The sequence below is a fragment of the Theropithecus gelada genome, chromosome 2 (assembly GCF_003255815.1).
Source record: "Theropithecus gelada isolate Dixy chromosome 2, Tgel_1.0, whole genome shotgun sequence".
In the NCBI taxonomy this organism is placed as follows: Eukaryota; Metazoa; Chordata; class Mammalia; order Primates; family Cercopithecidae; genus Theropithecus; species Theropithecus gelada.
In genome coordinates, this window is record NC_037669.1 from 190804070 (window position 1) to 190822508 (window position 18439).

An 18439-nucleotide genomic window follows, 5' to 3' on the forward strand; every position below is an offset into this window, starting at 1 on the left:
ACTTTTTGTTCGTTTTTTATAACACGATGGGGGCCAGTGGTGGGGAGAGCTGAGGCCCAGCCGCGACCACTATCTACATGGAGTTTGCGTGTTCTCTCCCTGTTTACACGGGTTTCACTCCAGGTACTTCGGTTTCCTCCCACATTCAAAGCCATGCAAGTTAAGTGAACCAGCATATTTGAATGGTCCCCGTCTGAGCGAGTGGTAGTACACTCTGCGATACGATGGCATCCTGTCTAGGGCTGATTCCTGCCTTGTTCCACCAGTTGCTGAGATAGGCTCCCACTACCCATGAGCCTAAAATAAAACAACTGGGTAAATAATTACCTTACTTATTTTTATTTCTTTCTTAAATGAATGTATAGCTCATATTTATTTCAATGATTAGTATCACAAGTGTTTTAGATCCTTATTTAGAAGTTTGGTGATTTTCTGTTACCAAAATATGGCATAGGAACTGAAATCTCATTTGTATCAAGTAGCCTATGGTAAAACTGGTTTCATTTCATTGAAAGTTGCAGTTTCCAAGAACCTATCAGTAATGTTAAGTGACAACTTATGGTATAGAAATATGATGCATATACCAAGTAAGTTGAGGAAAAGGAAAATTAGAGGAACATGACAGAATGTGTGCAAATTTGTTGACAAAGAAAATAAAAAAACATTGATCTAAATATTTAAATGCTATAAAGTAACCTTTGAAAGTAACTATTAAACTGAACCAACCTTGTCAAAGCAAACAAGATTCAGCTGTCCACAAATATTTATTCTTTGGGGACTGATACAGAAAATACCGATTTTTTTCAGTCTTCTCTGAGCATACACAATACCAGCAGTCATTGCAGCGGGAAGTGCGGGGGGCACAGTGATTGTGATAATATCAAGAGACTCGATAATTATGACCCCAACTTGTACCTACAATTAACAAAAATAAATGTCAAACCCCCAATATTATTTGCTGATATAATATGGGTATTTCTTTAGTGAAAATCTGTAAGTCATTTTCAATTGTGAATTTCAATTTTATGTATGTGTGTGTATATATACATATCTATTAACCATTTATAATTTTTTCTTCAGATATTTCTGCAAAATAAAAAAGCTCAATGAATTATAGAATGACAACTACTTTCAAAAGAAACTTATCTCATTTTCACAGCGCTATATACTTCACACATAACACACTTCAAAGCCGGTCAACAAGCTTTATCAGATATTGACTCAGCATGCACACACCTTCCTGTGCCAGTCTCCGCTTCTGACAAGCGGCGCCTTCAATTAGATAATCAAAAATCATTTTAACACTGTATATTACATCTCAGAGGTAAAAAAGAGAAAATAAAGCTTTTGGTGAGTATGTGGGGTTTTTTTTTAAAGTCACAAGACCAAGTAAAAGACCATTAAACCAGAGCCATCCAAAAGAAGTGTCCTTTATAATGGAAATGTTCTATAGCTGGACTTTCTAATATCATAGCTACTAGTCTCACGACTGTGTTAGCATTAAATTAATTAAAATTAAATTAGTTTAAAATTTCAGTTCCTCATTCTCACTAGCCACATTTCAAATCCTCAATAGCCACATGTGATAAATAATTGAGGTTCAAACCGTATTAAGAGTCCCACATACCTACCTCATTTAAAATGCTATTAATAATAGTATAGATAAATCCAATGCCAGCAACTGCCACAAGACATAGTAGAAACAAGTAGGCATCTCTGTAGAGTTTAAAATCAGTTGGTTTGGGATACAATATGGAACGAACAAGCTGTCCTTTGGAAGTACTAAATCCTATCAAGAAAAGAAGAGAATTATTTATATTTTTATAAGAAAATGAGAATTCTCCCATAACAGAATCTCTTTTATTTATTTATTTATTTATTTATTTTTTTGAGACGGAGTCTCGCTCTGTCGCCCAGGCAGTGATGCAATCTCGGCAATCTCAACTCACTGCAAGCTCCGCCTCCCGGGTTCACGCCATTCTCCTGCCTCAGCCTCCCAAGTAGCTGGGACTACAGGCGCCCGCCACCTCGTCCGGCTAGTTTTTTGTATTTTTTAGTAGAGACGGGGTTTCACCAGGTTAGCCAGGATGGTCTCGATCTCCTGACCTCATGATCTGCCCATCTCGGCCTCCCAAAGTGCTGGGATTACAGGTGTGAGCCACCGCGCCCGGCCCAGAATCTCTTTTTAAACATTCAGTAGGTATCAAATATGCTGAAACATGCAAAAAGAGATTAATTAAGAGGTTTCCTACCTGTTCTAACAACTATGGCTTTGACGAGTTCTCCGGTGTAGAAACGAGTCTGAATAACAGTTGTCCCACAAAACAAAGTATGTCGTTTATGTGTTTCTGGATTATATAATTCATCTCCTATTCCTTTCACATCCACCGAAGGATTTGGCAAGTTAGTCTTTGTCACTGGAACACTTTCTCCTTTAAAAAAAAAAAAACAGTTTACAGATTATTAAACGAAAGCACAGGAATCAGTATCAAACACCAAAAAACATTGTTAAATATTTCAAATGCTACTATACTGTTTATAACAATCACTAAGAGTTGTATATGTGGATAACATGACTTAATTTTTTGTCTACCAATTTCCTCACAGAGAAATATCAAATATTATCTTCCACAATAATTCCAGAAAGTGATTTGTGGCTCAAAGGTAGTATTTGTTTATATTTAGAAACAGTTGTGTCGTTCAGTTTCAAATAATTTCAAAAAAGATTAAGTAGTTGCTACAGTCCATGCACCTGTTTTCTTATCTCTAAGAACTAATGGTAACAGTGGAAAGCACTGTACAAAAGAGATGTGAGTGTCTACCCCGACCCACCCCTACACACACATATACACACACAGACACACACACACACACACACACACACACACAGAGAACAGAAAAGACAGGCAAAAAAGAGATGTGAAAATGAGTAACATGGTGGTTCTCTCAAACAACCACAAACAGTCAAATTTTTTAAAATTAATTCTCTGTAGCATTCACATTTCTTGCTTCCAAGAAGGCATGTGTGTCAGATATGTAAAAGTTTGTGTGTGAGACATGTATGTGTTTGTGTGTTTTAAGACATGACTTAACAGTCTCAAAATGTATTACATATAAACATTTTCTAACCAGACTATGACAATTTAAAAAAAAACCTCACACGATTAAAATAAGATATTGGACAGGCACAGTGGCTCATGCCTGTAATCCCAACACTTTGGGAGGCCAAGGTGGATGGATCACTTGAGGCCAGGAGTTTGCAACCAGTCTGGCCAACATGGTAAAGCCCTGTCTCTACTAAAAATGCAAAAATTAGCCACGCATGGTGGCAAACACCTGTTAGTCCCAGCTACCTGGGAGGCTGAGGCATAAGATTTGCTTGAACCTGGTAGCAAAGGCTGCAGTGAGCCAAGATCGCACCACTGCTCTCCATCCTGGGTGACAGAAAAAGGCTCTGTCTCAAAAAAAAAAAAAAAAAAAAAAAAAAAAATCAAGCTCTATCTCAAAACCATGAATTTCCAAAGGGAAGTCATTTTAAAGTCTGTATCTCCCCAGTTCAAGAAAAATATAAAAATCTTTCTTTATTCCCACTTTTTACATTTCAAATGGGGAACCAAATACTGTAAGCCACATTCTCTGTGGGAAGAGGCCTTCTTTCCACTTCCCTAATCACAAACCATTTCCTAGGGTCCAAAGAGTAGCCAGAGTCAGGCCAAGAGATGTGACCAACACTATAGCACAGTATCTAGTATTGCAGCTGAGTATAATGCAGAATTTGGTCTACTCAGAATTTTAAATCTCTAATATCCAATATACTCATGAGTAAAGACACAAATGACATAGCTAATTTTGAAAAGGCTTAATCAGTAACTACTTAGTCATGATATATCATAAACAACTCACGTTGATATTTACTCATTTAGTTTACCTGTTAACATGCTTTCATTTACAATGCAGGTACCATTAATAAGTACAGCATCGCAAGGCATTATTGTCCCATTTAATGGAATGACCATGACATCTCCTGGCACAAGGTCAGTAGAAAAGATTTCTTCTATTTCTGAATTTAAAGAAAGAAAGAAAAATCTGAAAAAGATATTCTTTACTTTGGAAAAATACAGCAAATACTATTCAGAAGTCATCTGATCTCAATAAGAAGTTAATAATGTAATGGGGCAAAATAGAGAAATCCAATAAATGGCAAGTTTTAACAAATAAGATTATTAGGCTAACAAAAGCATGGTGTGTCAGCTAGTCTCCTGCTAGGATACCAACTGTGCACAGGTGATGCCAAGTACCCTCTGACGAAGCGAGTAAGTGTGTTTCAACATTCATGATAACTGTCCATGATAAATGCTGACTATTAGCCTAAGGAAGAGACACAATGAGTACACAAAGGAGATTTCTGTGAAACAGGTCACACTAACTCAGATTTCTATAATCCCCTGAAAACAGAAGGAAGCACTAGAAAACTTGGCATATTTTCTTTTCAACAGCGTATCTATATTCCTTTTCTCATTGCTACTATTTATAACTTTCAAGTCTCACTGCCTCCTCAATATTCCTAAATTACTTTTTTTAGATATTATTTTAAATATGGGTAAATTCATTAAATAAATTAAACACTGTATATTTTATCTAGTTCATTATTCCTTACAAATTTAAGTTAGTGAAACACTTTTTTAAAAGATCTTCCCTCTGATTGAATTGGTGTTTGAAAAAAAGAAAAATGAAAATGCAAAGATCTTCCAAAGGGTAAAAAGGTTTTCTTTAGAGTCACCTTATATATAGGTAGGTATTCTCTCTCTTTTCCTCTCATTCTCTAACACCCTCCCTCTCCCTGCCCAAGTTTAATACTGTGCTCAGAAGACAGTCACACTAGTTTATAAATGGAGATGGATGAGAAGAAATCTATTGTTTGTGATGTTAGCCTGGAAGACAAATACTCTCTTTCCTTCTTTTAAAAAAGGAAGTAATTTACTAAATTATGAGGGAAAAACTTTTAAAGAATGACATTTAGTACATAGTAGATATATCGATCTTCATTTAAAAACTAAGATCCCTTCTTTTAAAAATTCGGTTTTTCTTTAAAAAGAAAATAAACCATTCCTCAGACGGGAAGAAAAAAGTAAAAATTTGACTTTTCTTAAAGCTTTTAAATGCCACTTGGAAGTTCTACTCCTTTTAGGTGTACCAGAAAACAAGGTATCAATGAGATGTAAGACTATACAGAGTGGGTAAGGAAGATTCAAGTTGAACGGTATCTGCCCTAGCGTCCCCAGTATCTTCAGCAACAGCAGAATAAGAAGAGGAAAGGCATCAGTAAGCTACACATCTTAGACTTCAACTAAGGGAGGCAGATCTTCCCAGCTAGAGTAGCAGGTGGCCGGGAAGCACAGGGAAGGAAGCAATCTCTTGGGTGTAGTTTGAGTCAAGAAAATGGAGACTGATTTGGTGTTCTGAGTAAATCAAAGTGGCTTCTGCCTCCAAGGCCCATGATGCTGTGCTGCCTCCTTTACCTCTTCAACATTTTGCCAGACAAGTTACATGTCCAAAACATTACCCTTCTTACAAGTCTACTTCTCTTCTAGAGTTTCCTATTTAACTAAATAGCACCAACATCCATCCACCTAGCCAGACACCGCTCCATGGCCTCATATACAATGAGGTAAATCCTGTTCAACGGTCACATTTCAGTATCTTTCGAACTCATTTCTTTTAATCTCCACAATCTCTACCTTGATTCAGGCGGGGTGGGGGGGGGGGTCATGCCTTCAGTATTATTCTGGTTTAAACCAGTCTGAATGTGGACACTGACTTTTTTCCAAAGGGCACGTACTTGATCACTCCTCTGCGTAAAACCCTTCGATGGCAGCTATGCATAGTGGCTCATGCCTGTAATCCCAGCACTCTGGGAGGCCAAGGCGGGCAGATCACTTGAGGCCAGGAGTACCAGACCAGTCTGGCCAACATGGTAACACCATTTCCACTAAAAGCACAAAAATTAGCTGGGTGTGATGGTGTGCATGCCTGTAATCCCAGCACTTTGGAAGGCCGAGGCGGGTGGATCACTTGAGACCAGGAGTTCAAGACCAGCCTGGCCAACATGGTGACACCCTATTTTTACTAAAAATATAAATACTGGCTGGGCGTGGTGGCACATGCCTGTAATCCCAGCTACTCAGGAGGCTGAGGCACAAGAATTCCTTGAACCTGGGAGGCGGAGGATGCAGTGAGCCAAGACTGCCACTGCACTCCAGCCTGGGAGGGAGACTCTATCTAAAAAATAAAATAAAAATAAAAATAAAATAAAATATAAAATTAAATTAAATTAAAAAATAATAATACCATTCAATGGCTTTCCACTGTCTTTTGGACTGAGCCCAAATCCCTAACATGTCTCAGAGAGCTAGCCATCATTTATAGTTGCTATATTTGTCATACTAAATTTCTTCTTTCAGTTCTCACAATGTCCACACAATCTCTAATTTCTAGGCCTTTGGGTATTTAGAACACTCTTCTCTCCTTCTCTCAGCCTCCCCTTATCAACTTCTCACCTACCTCTTATTTGGCTAATTCAAATAATCACCACTGAAAAGCACTTAATCAAAGATGTCATCCCTGATACCTACAGTAAAAGAACTCCTCCTAATATATAAGTTGTCTAACTTCTCCTTATCATAGCATTTATCACACTTCACTGTTACTGTTACTATTGTTATCCCTACACCGAATCCCCAGAGCCCAGCACAGTGCCTGTTACATAGAAGAAAAATACAATTTTATATAAATAAATGAATTTGATACAAACTCAGGAACTGAAATATATACTTTTAGTTCTTAAAAAAATGAATGTATGTGCAAGGCAGAGTGGCTCAAGACTGTAATCTCAAGACTTTGGGAGTCTGAGGCAGGAGGATCTCTTGAGCCCATGAATTCAAGGCGAGTATGGGCAACACAGTGAGACCTCGCCTCTCTAAAAAAAAAAAAAAAATTTAGCCAGGCATGGTGGCACAAGCCTGCAGTCCCAGCTACTTGGGAAGCTGAGACAGGAGGGTAAGTTGAGCCACTGCACTCAGGCCTGGGCAACAGTGAAACCCCATCGACTTAAACAAAAAAAAAGGCCGGCTGCAGTGTGCAGTGGCTCAAACCCATAATCCCAAAACTTTGGGAGGCCCAGGTGGGTAGATCACTCAGCCCAGAAGTTTTGAGACCAGCCTGGGCAACATGGCAAAACCCTGTCTCTTAAAAAAAAAAAAAAAAAATTAGCTGGGCATGGTGGCATGCACCCGCAGTCCCAGCTACTCGGGAGACTAAAGTGGGAAGATTACTTGAGTCTGGGAGGTCAAGGCTGCAGTAAGCTGAGATTGCACCTTTGCACTGCAGCCTGAGTGACAGAGACACTGACTCAATCGATTGATCAATCAAAGAATATATATGTATTAAACTTTGGGCTTACTTCACACATTATGCCTAACAGGTATCTTTTTTGATTTATTCTTCCAACATTCACTTCAATTACTTACCTTCATTTACTCTACAAACTGAAACTCTTACAGTACTATGAGTTGCCACCATGTCATGCAACATAACATATTGCTGAAAGAGGAAAAAGAAGTTAAGAACTAGCCAATATGAACCCACTCAAGAAAAAAGCCAGAGTGCTAAGAAATAAGTTAATTCAATAAATGTATATCACTCCATCATTATAAAATGTCGAGTCAGAAATTCAAATTATTCATTGTTGTAGTTCAAGACAAAACAAGAAGCACTTTTAACAGGATAGCCCTGAAAACAGTACCTTCCAGTATTCCAGTCTGTGATCAGCAACCACAGATCCCTATGGCCTCTAGACAGTCAAGTGGTAGAGTCGTGACTCTAAAAAGCACCTGCCATCCCCAACCTCCTACCCCGCAAAACAAACAAAAAAGGGAGGGGGAGAAGGAACACATATTCATGCAACTAAAATAATGACTGCATTGAGAATTTACGTTGTGCCCAGTACTATTCTACACACTTCAGATGTTATTACAAAATACAAACAGAGTTGTGAAACCCATAATAAACTTGAACTTACCTTTCTAATGGAATACAGTGAGCTTACGATTGATACTATGGACATAACCACAATAGCTAGAGCATAGTAATAGTATTCATCAGTGCTCCACAGTATAACACTGAACAGCTGGAAAATGTAAAATGGGTTGAGAACCTAAAAAACAAGATTTTAAAGTCAAACTGAATGAGATATTAATGACTATACAGATTGTCCACCTTTTCATTTGACAATTAACCAAAAAGATACAAATACGTACAGGATAAGTTCCATAGTATTTTACAGCAAAATGTACTTCCCTAAAAAGTAGGGCACGCTGGGTGCAGTGGCTCACGCCTGTAATCCCAGCACTTTGGGCGGCCGAGGCGGGTGGATCATGAGGTCAGGAGATGGAACCATCCTGGCTAACATGGTAAAACCCTGTCTCTACTAAAAAAATACAAAAAAATTAGCCGGGCATGGAGGCGGGCACCTGTAGTCCCAGCTACTCAGGAGGCTGAGGCAGGAGAATGGCATGAACCCGGGAGGTGGAGCTTGCAGTGAGCCTAGATCGTGCCACTGCACTCCAGCCTGGGGGACAGAGTGAGACTCCATCTCAAAAAAAAAAAGTAGGGCAATGTGCTATCATACTCTTATTATTATTAAACTACTATAATTTGGCTAAATAAGGTTAATTTAAATTACTGGCATCCATTTAGATTCATACCATCCAAATACAGACTCGGCTAGAAAAGGCTAGTAAGTGTATGATTTTAGCTATTCTGCAATCTGCTTTGGCAATAAAGTACATTTATTTCCAACTCCTGTGCTCTGGGCTAATAGAATACAAAACTTTTAATGAAACTGAACAAATGTTTGCTTATTATAAACTCAAAACACAAATTTACTTATATGTCAAAAGTTCACTGGAGGCCAAAGGAAAGACAAATGTGAGTTAATGAGTTATGTAACTTTGCTTTCTCTAAGATAATAAGTATTAATTCCTGAATGAAAAAGAGATAAAGGGAGCTCTTGGCAATGAACTTCATCTACCCAAATGTCATGGTATTTTATCAATTTCATTAACCACCCCCTACCAATGTCTTAAAATTGATGCTTCTGTACTTTTCAAAGCACTTTCATATAGATATAGTTAGATATAGTCTCATTTTACCTGGAAACCAAATGAGATAATTAGAAAACACTTATCCCAAGTTAATAGCTAAAGGAGCAACAGAGAGAATGTACTAAAGATCAGAGCTAGTTACTGATAGAACCACATTACCAATCAGGCTTTCCAATTCCTAATCACTACACTATGCTATGCTCATAAGCAACATTACACGTCCACTCTCGGGAACTGATGAAAAACCATCTTCCTTCTACCACTAAAAGTGTTCACCTAACACAACTAATTCTTGAGCTTTAGCCAAACACCAGAATGAGATTGGTGAACCTAACTCTGCTAGACATTCAACAGGTAATAAAAGCAAAACTAGACAAAATTTTAAGAATATATGCCCCAGATTCTTTCTCTATCAGAGTAAATTTCTTCGTCTTTACCTTCCAAGTAAAAATACGCAAAAAGAGGTTAGGAAAAAGAAAACCAAGAATATCTTAATCACGACTCTTTCCAAATTGACAAATCCATTGATCATGACTGTTGAGTTATATACAATAAATAGTCTTACCTCTTTAATTAGAAGCTTAAAAACAGAAGGCACTTTTACAGCAATTTCATTTACTCCATAAAGCAGTTTTCTATAACAGGAAAATACATTAATACTATTACATTATATAATAGTAGCATAATTTATGAAAGGCATTGTATTAGGTAAGGCTTAAACCACAGACTGTTCTTATTCATGTCTCCAAACACTTATCTTCTATAATTCAAACTGTCTGCCTACAGAATTTAAAACAAAGAAGTCAATAGTAGATACCTATACTGGTAGCATTTAACTTCATTTTGTCTCACATCTTTATGTGTGACAAGTATCTTTCCCACTAATCTATAATACCTTGTGAGCAAAAGGTTCTCTTTTGCATCCTTGAACACACTGGATCTTAACAATTTTGAATTACAATTAACTTTTGCAAGAAACCAAATAAATTGGAGGGATCTTATTTTTTTAATACTGCACTAACAGTGTTTAGTTCAACACATTGTACATTTGACTTTAAAAGAAAATGCTTTTAAAGTTTAAATGTTTCCACTTAATTCCTTATGTTACAGTAGTATTTTCTATATGATAGAGTAATTCTTGACTTTTATGAAGTGTAAGTCTAAATGAGTGAATTTTATGTTCTACCCCTTTGAAAGAACATGCTACAGAACTGTAAGAAAATTTCTTATGGAATTTCAAAATGGCATTTATCTTTAACATATGCAATACACTGGTGTATTTTTCTGATTTAACAAGGAGTAACACTATGAAGAAGATTACTTCTCCCAATTTACAATTTTTCATTACGGTGAATTTGAACTATCAATTGTAAGGCATACCATTATTATATGATCAAGAATGACACTTCACCAACTCTGTGACACATCCCAATTTCAGAGATGTCAAAAGGTAGAAAAATGTGCACCTGGGAACTGATGAAATACGGTATAATTTCAGGGATACCAATTTCAAAATATCAGCTTTCACATTTTTATAATTCTTAAACTGACAAGACAGTCTTACCCAAATAAAATATCAATAAATTCTCAACTACTATGTCTGTAATATTTAAGTATCTGTTAATATGTACAACTATATGGTAAAGGGTTGACTATGTATACTACTGCTTTCAGGAATTTTGAGAAGATCTAACTTTAGTTGGATAAAAATTACCTGTAGGCATGCATCCCCTTTGTCAGTCCTGCACTATGCTTTTCATAAATTGACGTACAAGAAACACCTTCATCCAGTCCCCTAAATAAATCCAAAGTTTTTACTTTAAACAAAGTTTAAAATATCCAAATTTCTTAACGCCTCATTTTTCTATATGCCTGATTTTATAAAGGTGTGACTTCCTTACAAATGCTTAGAAACCCTTAACAAAAATTGAGATAACAAATGAGAATTTTTAAATCTCAAATTCTTAAGATAAACAATGACAAATCTAAGTCTCAAACCCAACTTCAAAACTATTCAATGTATTTATTGCAGGATAGATGAGATGGCTCTAAATACTCAAGTTTATATAATAATATCATTATCCTTAAGACTGTGCCAAAGGTGTAATAACTAAAATTAAACTTTAAAATTTTAAGATAAAGTATAACTTGAGAATTCTAAACCAAAGATGAAAAAATTTTACTTTTTAGCTACATAGTTTCTCCTTTTCAATTTTAGAGTCAAACTAAGAATTTCTATTCATTGTCTTCCATCTCCATAAAAGCATCAGTTCAAACCCTTCCCTAATGCATACCTGGTTTGAAGTGCAGAATTTACGAGTCACAGACAATGCCTAAAATCTGTAGTAATTACAAATGGGATTCAACTAACATATCTACTTTTTCCCAAAATATCTTAATTATGCTTTTTTTTTTTTTTTGAGATGGAGTCTTGCTTTGCCGCCAGGCTGGAGTGCAGTGGCACGATCTCAGCTCACTGCAACCTCCGCCTCCTGGGTTCAAGCGATTCTCCTGCCTCAGCCTCCTGAGTAGCTAGGACCACAGGCACATGCCACCACGCCCAGCTAATTTTTGTATTTTTAGTAGAGAAGGGGTTTCACCATGTTGGCCAGAATGGTCTCGATCTCTTGATCTCAGGTGATCCACTCGCCTCGGCCTCCCAAAGTGCTGGGATCACAGGCGTGAGCCACCACCCCATGCCTTAATTATGCTTATTTTAACTGAGATACCAACTATAAAACTCTAAAGCAAAGAGAGTCTTACATATACTTAATTTCAATCCTTTTTCACATTTTCCACATTGGAAAGCTAAGCTTCAAAATTCACTGCAATCAGTGGAATAAGTTTAAATTTTTAAGTTTCTATGGCTGGCAAAAGACACACAGTAAATATGTTTGACATTTCTTCCCACTGAATTTGATGACTTCTCCAGAAGGCAGCAAGGGCCAGTGCCAAGTAAAAAAAAAAAAAAAAAAAATTTTTTTTTTAAACAAAATGACAGCCCATTGGCAATTTTCTTTGTTTTTTTGAAACGCAGTTTTGCTCTTCTGCCCAGGCTGGAGCAGAGTGGTGCAGTATCGGCTCACTGCAACCTCCGGCCCCCCGGGTTTGAGCGATTCTCCTGCCTCAGCCTCCCAAGTATTTGGGATTATAGCCATCCGTCACCAGGCCTGGCTAATTATTTTTTGTATTTTTAGTAGGGATGGGGTTTCACCATGTTGGCCAGGCTGGTCTTGAACTTCTCACCTCAGGTGATCCACCGACCTTGGCCTCTTAAAGTGCTAGAATTACAGGCATGAGACACTGCTTCTGGCCCAATTTTCTTTAAGGTAATAGTTCTTAATCAGGAATGGTTTTTAGAACTAGGCATGTAAAAATGCCCATGCCCATTCCAGAATGTTCCAATTCTTTAGTGTATCTGAGTAAAAAATCCAGGCATGAATATTTTATTTTTTACTTCCAATAGAAACTTACAGGTATGAATATTTTAGATGTTCATAACATGATTTTCTTTTTACCGCTAAAATTAAGAATTCCTTTGGCACTCTAAAGCAACGATATTAATGAGTATTTATAATAATCATTCTAAGAGCAATAAAATAGAATCTTAATTTGTACTTATATAACTTGAATCCTCAATTAAAAATAAAGGAATTACTACAGCTTGCCCCATTCTTTATCTACATAGTAAAATTAATTTCTATTTGCCTATTACTCTACTCCTCAAGTACCACAGGTTCCAAGTGTCAGTAAACAGGTAATGATTCAGATACTCTAAGTTAAGATACAGGCTATGAGGTATACTCAAAGTCACTTTGAGGTGCAACAGGTAAGAACTCAGACTCAGTAGACTTTGGCATCATACTGATTCTAAGTTTCATGTAAACGCTGCCATGGTGCAAGCTGCGGTGGGACTTATTTTAAAATGGTAATGAGCCTTCAAACAGCAACAAGGTGCTGTTAATACGTGAATAGAAATTTAAAACCTCAGCAATTTTATAAGTACTAGAATGGACTCTTTTCTACCTAGAATGTTTTCAGGATATTCAAAGTATAATCCAAACAAAAGGAAGATACTTACTTTAAGAAATCAAAATTGTGAATGGTATCATTCCAGAAATATTTTACACTATGATGGGTGAAATAACGAATCTGTGGAACACAAATAAATGTTACACCAAAAAGCATACTATCACTTGTGACAAGTAATCTGTTACTTCTATTAAAAGCTATATATAGGATTATATATAGCATTATATATAGTAATATGTAATATTTTATATGCATTTAAATTTATCTCAAGCATTAACTGCAAACACAAAATTATAGAATATACACGATAGCATAAAATGTAACAATTCTGATTTTTACAGAAACTTTGACGTTAAGATCACAATACCTGTTGTGATTCAGCCTGTGAATATTTACTGATCCCGTGCCTATTTTCTCCAGTGGGATTCTCAGTTAAACAAACTGCATGGCCATTTGAAAGCTTATTAGACAGAGATTTTGGACTTGAAACTGGGTAAGTTTCCAAAGAAAGAACGCGAATTTTTGCACAAAACCACATTTTGAATTCATCCTTAAAGAGAAAGGGATAAGGGTAAGGAGTCAATTTTATATAAAACTGCCTGTATTTTCATTTAATTTCCATTCTTCACAAGACATTATTTCCTCATCTCTAATTGAGGAAACATCATTCCTACTCACTAAATATTAAACCATTTCATGAGAATGCTTAAATTCAAATATAAAGTGCTTTCCATTGCTCATGGTTTTTATGACATATTTTACCGACAAGTACATCAATACTTCATAAAATAACACGAATAATTCCTTAATTAGCCTATATATTTAGACTAGATTTAAAACCTCTTAAAATATGCTTCCAGTTAGGATTTTTAAAAAAGAAAAAAGGCTGAGATGTATCAGCATCACACAGCAGACAGGCAGCTGGCCTAGTGACTGAGATCTGGACTACAGTCCTAATGGACCAGTAGCCTTAACAGACAAGTATCTAATCTCTCAGGGCAATAAGAGATATGAAAGGAAGGGGGTGAATTTGATCACCTTTAAGATTCCTTTAAACTCTAATCACTATAATAATAGTTAATTCAAATACAAATCCTCTAGAAATACTAGAATTAGCATTCCTCATTTTATCCAGGCAGCGATGTTCCCTTCAGCTATTATTCTGAATCAAGTATACACAGAGACATTGTTTTACTCCTTAAATAACCAGCTACAAGTAAATACATAAACTTACAGTAGTCCTCAGCAGCACTACGTCACAGTCTTTAATTGCAGCTCTGACACAGGTCGCTTTCACCCGCCACTCAGGCATCCAATAGAGGAGGAGGAGGAGAAACCCACCAGTGCAAATCACTCCTAAAGAAACTATGGCAAGCTTCCAGCGACTCAAATTGTAACCATAAATCTCCTGCATGGACACAGCAATCACATGATTAATTATCAAACGATATGGCAGATAAATATATTCCAAAGTTCTTTGTTTCCCAGATAGGTATTATCGTCTTGTCACATAAACTATATTTTCCCAATCCATAATTTACCTTTAAATTTTGTTTCTGACCAGTTTACTGTAATATTTTAAGTAAATTTGTTGGTATTTATACTTTGTTTTTATATTTAATTTATGCCTAATACATTCTTTTCCACTGATATAGTAAATTCATATTTGGTACACTTTCCTAGAATGTTTGCAATTTCATTTTTACGTATCTTTTTAATTCTTCTTGAATTTATCTTGTTATGAGGTGGGCTTTTTTTTAAAATAAAATTTGATTTTGAGATAAATTTTAGATTTATAGAAAAGTTGCAAAAATATTATGAAGTTCCTGACATCCTTTGTGCAGTTTCCACTAATGCTAACATTTCCTGGTACATTTGTTAAAAATCAATAGATTAACACTGCTGTATTACTATTAACTAAACTCTGTTTTAGGATTTCACTAGTTTTCCACTAACATGTTATTTCTGTTGCACGATATAATTGAGAGTATCACAGTACATCTGGATGAATAGATTTTAATTTACTGTTTCCCAAATGATTTACTAATTGTCCCAATACCACTGCAAATGATCAATTTGATCCACTGACAAATTGTCTCATAGTTTCAGGTTAGCTCCCCCAACAAGCATTGCCAGATTTAACAAATGAAAATGCAGGGGCCCACTTAAATTAAAATTTCAAATAAATAATAATCCTTTTGTCTCTCCTATGCAACATTTGGACATATTTATGCTAAAAATTTCTCCCTTGATTATATGATTTTTACATTTAACAGGGCATCTTATACTTTACCTGACATCTTTCTGGCTCCCACCAACAAAAAGTAGAGAAAGCTGATTTTAGAAAATTTTTGTAAGTCAAAATGAGAAATCTTTATTTGGTATTATACTTAAATCTTTTATTTAGGATTACATTAGCCAATGTTACCTCTTAAATCACCAAATGCAAAAACATACTTCTAAGTTTTAACAGACCACACGTAAAAAAAGAATTATACTAAAAGCAACTAATAGACATACTACACAATCCCAATTCAAAAGCACAGGATGAAGAAAGAAGCCCACTGAGTTAGCTGCTGCTGCTGCTGTTCATTGTCTTTTTCTAGTCCCTAAAATAATAAATTGCAGAGAGAAAGTCTTCATACTTCACAAGTAAATTAGAACAGCTGGTTACCATTTCATCTTCTTGACCCTGATTGATGATCTTCCTTTCCTCCTTGTCCATACCTACAGTGGTTTAAAGGTCTTGTGCTTCAAAACAATGGAAGATCACTGAGGGAAAAAAGGGAACAAATGTTAGTGAATTATATCTCAGCAGACGATACAACTTCATTCCATCAATTGTCTATTATACAAGGGGTCCCTAACCCCTTGGTCACGGACCTGTTAGGAACAGGGCCACACAGTAGGAGGTGAGTGACAGGCAAGCAAGCATTACTGCCCCAGCTCTACCTGCCATCAGATCAACAGCGGCATTAGATTCTCATAGGAGCACGAACCCTACTGTGAACCACGCATGGCAAGGGATCTAGGGTGCACGCTCCTTATGAGAATCTAATGCCTCAGGATCTGAGACGGAACAGTTTCATCCCGAAACCATCCCTCCCCACCCGTAACTGTCTTCCATGAAACCAGTCCCTGGTGCCAAAAAGGTTGGGGACCGCTGTTTTATACCATTGAAGTGTTCTTTTAATATTTAATAAAATTTTGTTTAAATATGAATTCTTCCAAAGCAGTGATGTATTCATCACTTGCTCATGGGATGTATCAAACTTTAGATGACACATAAGTAGTTTCTAAAGTGCTAGCTGGTTCTAATGACATTTTCAATGGGATACCAGTGCTTCAACCTGCATTACTTAACTACCACAAAACATGGCATATTTCATTAATTCGTTCAGACTAGCAACAACTTTGATACAGAACAATTTATATTCTGAGAGGAACTACTAACAGAGTCTTCCTTTTTCATTCCACAGATTCAGAAGTAGTCTAGTTTAAGCATCTTGAGCTAAAAGTACTTCACACAACTCAAATTTATGCCCTGTAGCATAGTAAAGAGCTACAACACTAGCAGTGAAACCAACCCAAAAACTTCTCAGAGATTATTAATCATCCAATAAATAATGACTGAGCACCAATTACACAAATGGCAATCCCTGGCCAAGAGCCAATTGCTATGGCAGGTTACTCCTACTGCAGAGCACTCGGCTGACTCCAGCATTCAATTCCAAGTCCACCGGGCAACCTTCTGATTGCTTCTGACTACCTAGAAAGTTTGTCCAGGGAAAAAATTCATTGAGCCCACTGACAAATTTTTCCTTTTTTTTTTTTTTTTTGTATTTCAAATATTAAACATTCAGCTACACATTAAAGAAATTTGCAAGATGTAAAACCATGCCAGTTTTCTAACTTTTTGTTTTTTCAGAAAATATCTTCTAAAAATGTTACTTAAAATGTAATTATTTTATTTTTTTAATAAATATTTAAAATATCAGTTTTAATTCATATATGGTATCAATAGCTATAGTCCACATAAATAAAAGCACTTTAGCATCCACAAAAATTTTCAAGAAGGCAAATGGGTTTCAGCCCCCCGAGTTTGATAACCACTGCTTTAGATGAGGCTGATCTCACGATGGGAATATTACTGCCTTCGTTTCAGATCCCATACTCTACTCATCCACCCAGTGCACAGCAGGCTTGACACACGGTACGCGCTCAAAAATGCTTACTGAATAAACGACCTGATTTTTTTTTTTTTTTTTTTTGAGACGGAGTCTCGCTCTGTCGCCCAGGCTGGAGTGCGGTGGCCGGATCTCAGCTCACTGCAAGCTCCGCCTCCTGGGCTCACACCATTCTCCTGCCTCAGCCTCCCAAGTAGCTGGGACTACAGGCACCCGCCACCTCGCCCGGCTAGTTTTTTGTATTGTTTAGTAGAGACAGGGTTTCACCATGTTAGCCAGGATGGTCTTGATCTCCTGACCTCGTGATCCGCCCGTCTCAGCCTGCCAAAGTGCTGTGATTACAGGCTTGAGCCACCGCACCCGGCCAATGACCTGATTTTAAAAATGTGCACTAAGTAACAATACCTATTTATTTTAAGATGATATAAATTAACAGCCAAGTAAAAACCAAATGCAGAATTTTAAAGTAACCCCATACATAACATTGTTGAAACTTCCTGATGTTCTATCATAAAGTAACCAAAAAGAGGGGTCTAGCTGCCGAGCTTGGTGGCTCACGCCTGTAATCCCAGCACTCTGGGAGGCCAAGGCAGGCAGATCACCTGAGGTCAGGAGTTCAAGACCAGAACGGCCAACATGGTGAAAAACCACATCTTTACAAAAATACAAAAATTAGCCGGGCATAATGGTGGGTGCCTGTAATCCCAGCTACTCAGGAAGCTGAGGCGGGAGAATTGCTTGAACCCAGGAGGCAGAGGTTGTAGTGAGCTGAGATCACATCACTGTACTCCAGCCTGGGCCACAGAGAAAGACTTCATCTCAAAAAAGAGACGGGTCTGTCTATACAGTTACTTATGTCGTTTTAATAATTTCACTCCTAACTATGACATTCTTATCAAATATGTGAATACATAAACATTGGTGCAATAATAAATAACCAGCAAGATAATGAACTCGGTGCCACTGTGGAAAAGGAGAAACCTTACACACTATCGGGTCCAACTTCCTCTAAACAAGCCGTATGACCATACGAAATCTTTTGGGCATGGTAACAAGGTC

At 36.9% G+C, this 18439-nt stretch overlaps 1 protein-coding gene across 2 annotated transcripts in view; it reads right to left on the minus strand.

The window, feature by feature from the left end:
- The window catches only part of ATP13A3 (ATPase 13A3), an 85461-nt gene that overhangs the window by 43334 nt on the left and 23688 nt on the right, over positions 1-18439 (minus strand). For both annotated transcript variants that reach the window (XM_025375643.1, XM_025375644.1), the window contains 12 exons: positions 15868-15965; positions 14428-14601; positions 13561-13743; positions 13243-13313; positions 10876-10956; positions 9727-9796; positions 8078-8212; positions 7527-7599; positions 3929-4060; positions 2253-2432; positions 1632-1789; positions 727-915 (listed from right to left, as the gene is read on the minus strand). In XM_025375643.1, coding sequence (XP_025231428.1) covers positions 727-915; positions 1632-1789; positions 2253-2432; positions 3929-4060; positions 7527-7599; positions 8078-8212; positions 9727-9796; positions 10876-10956; positions 13243-13313; positions 13561-13743; positions 14428-14601; positions 15868-15918 — 1497 coding nt within the window. In that variant the 5' untranslated portion in view covers positions 15919-15965. The remainder of the gene's footprint in view (positions 1-726; positions 916-1631; positions 1790-2252; positions 2433-3928; positions 4061-7526; positions 7600-8077; positions 8213-9726; positions 9797-10875; positions 10957-13242; positions 13314-13560; positions 13744-14427; positions 14602-15867; positions 15966-18439) is intronic.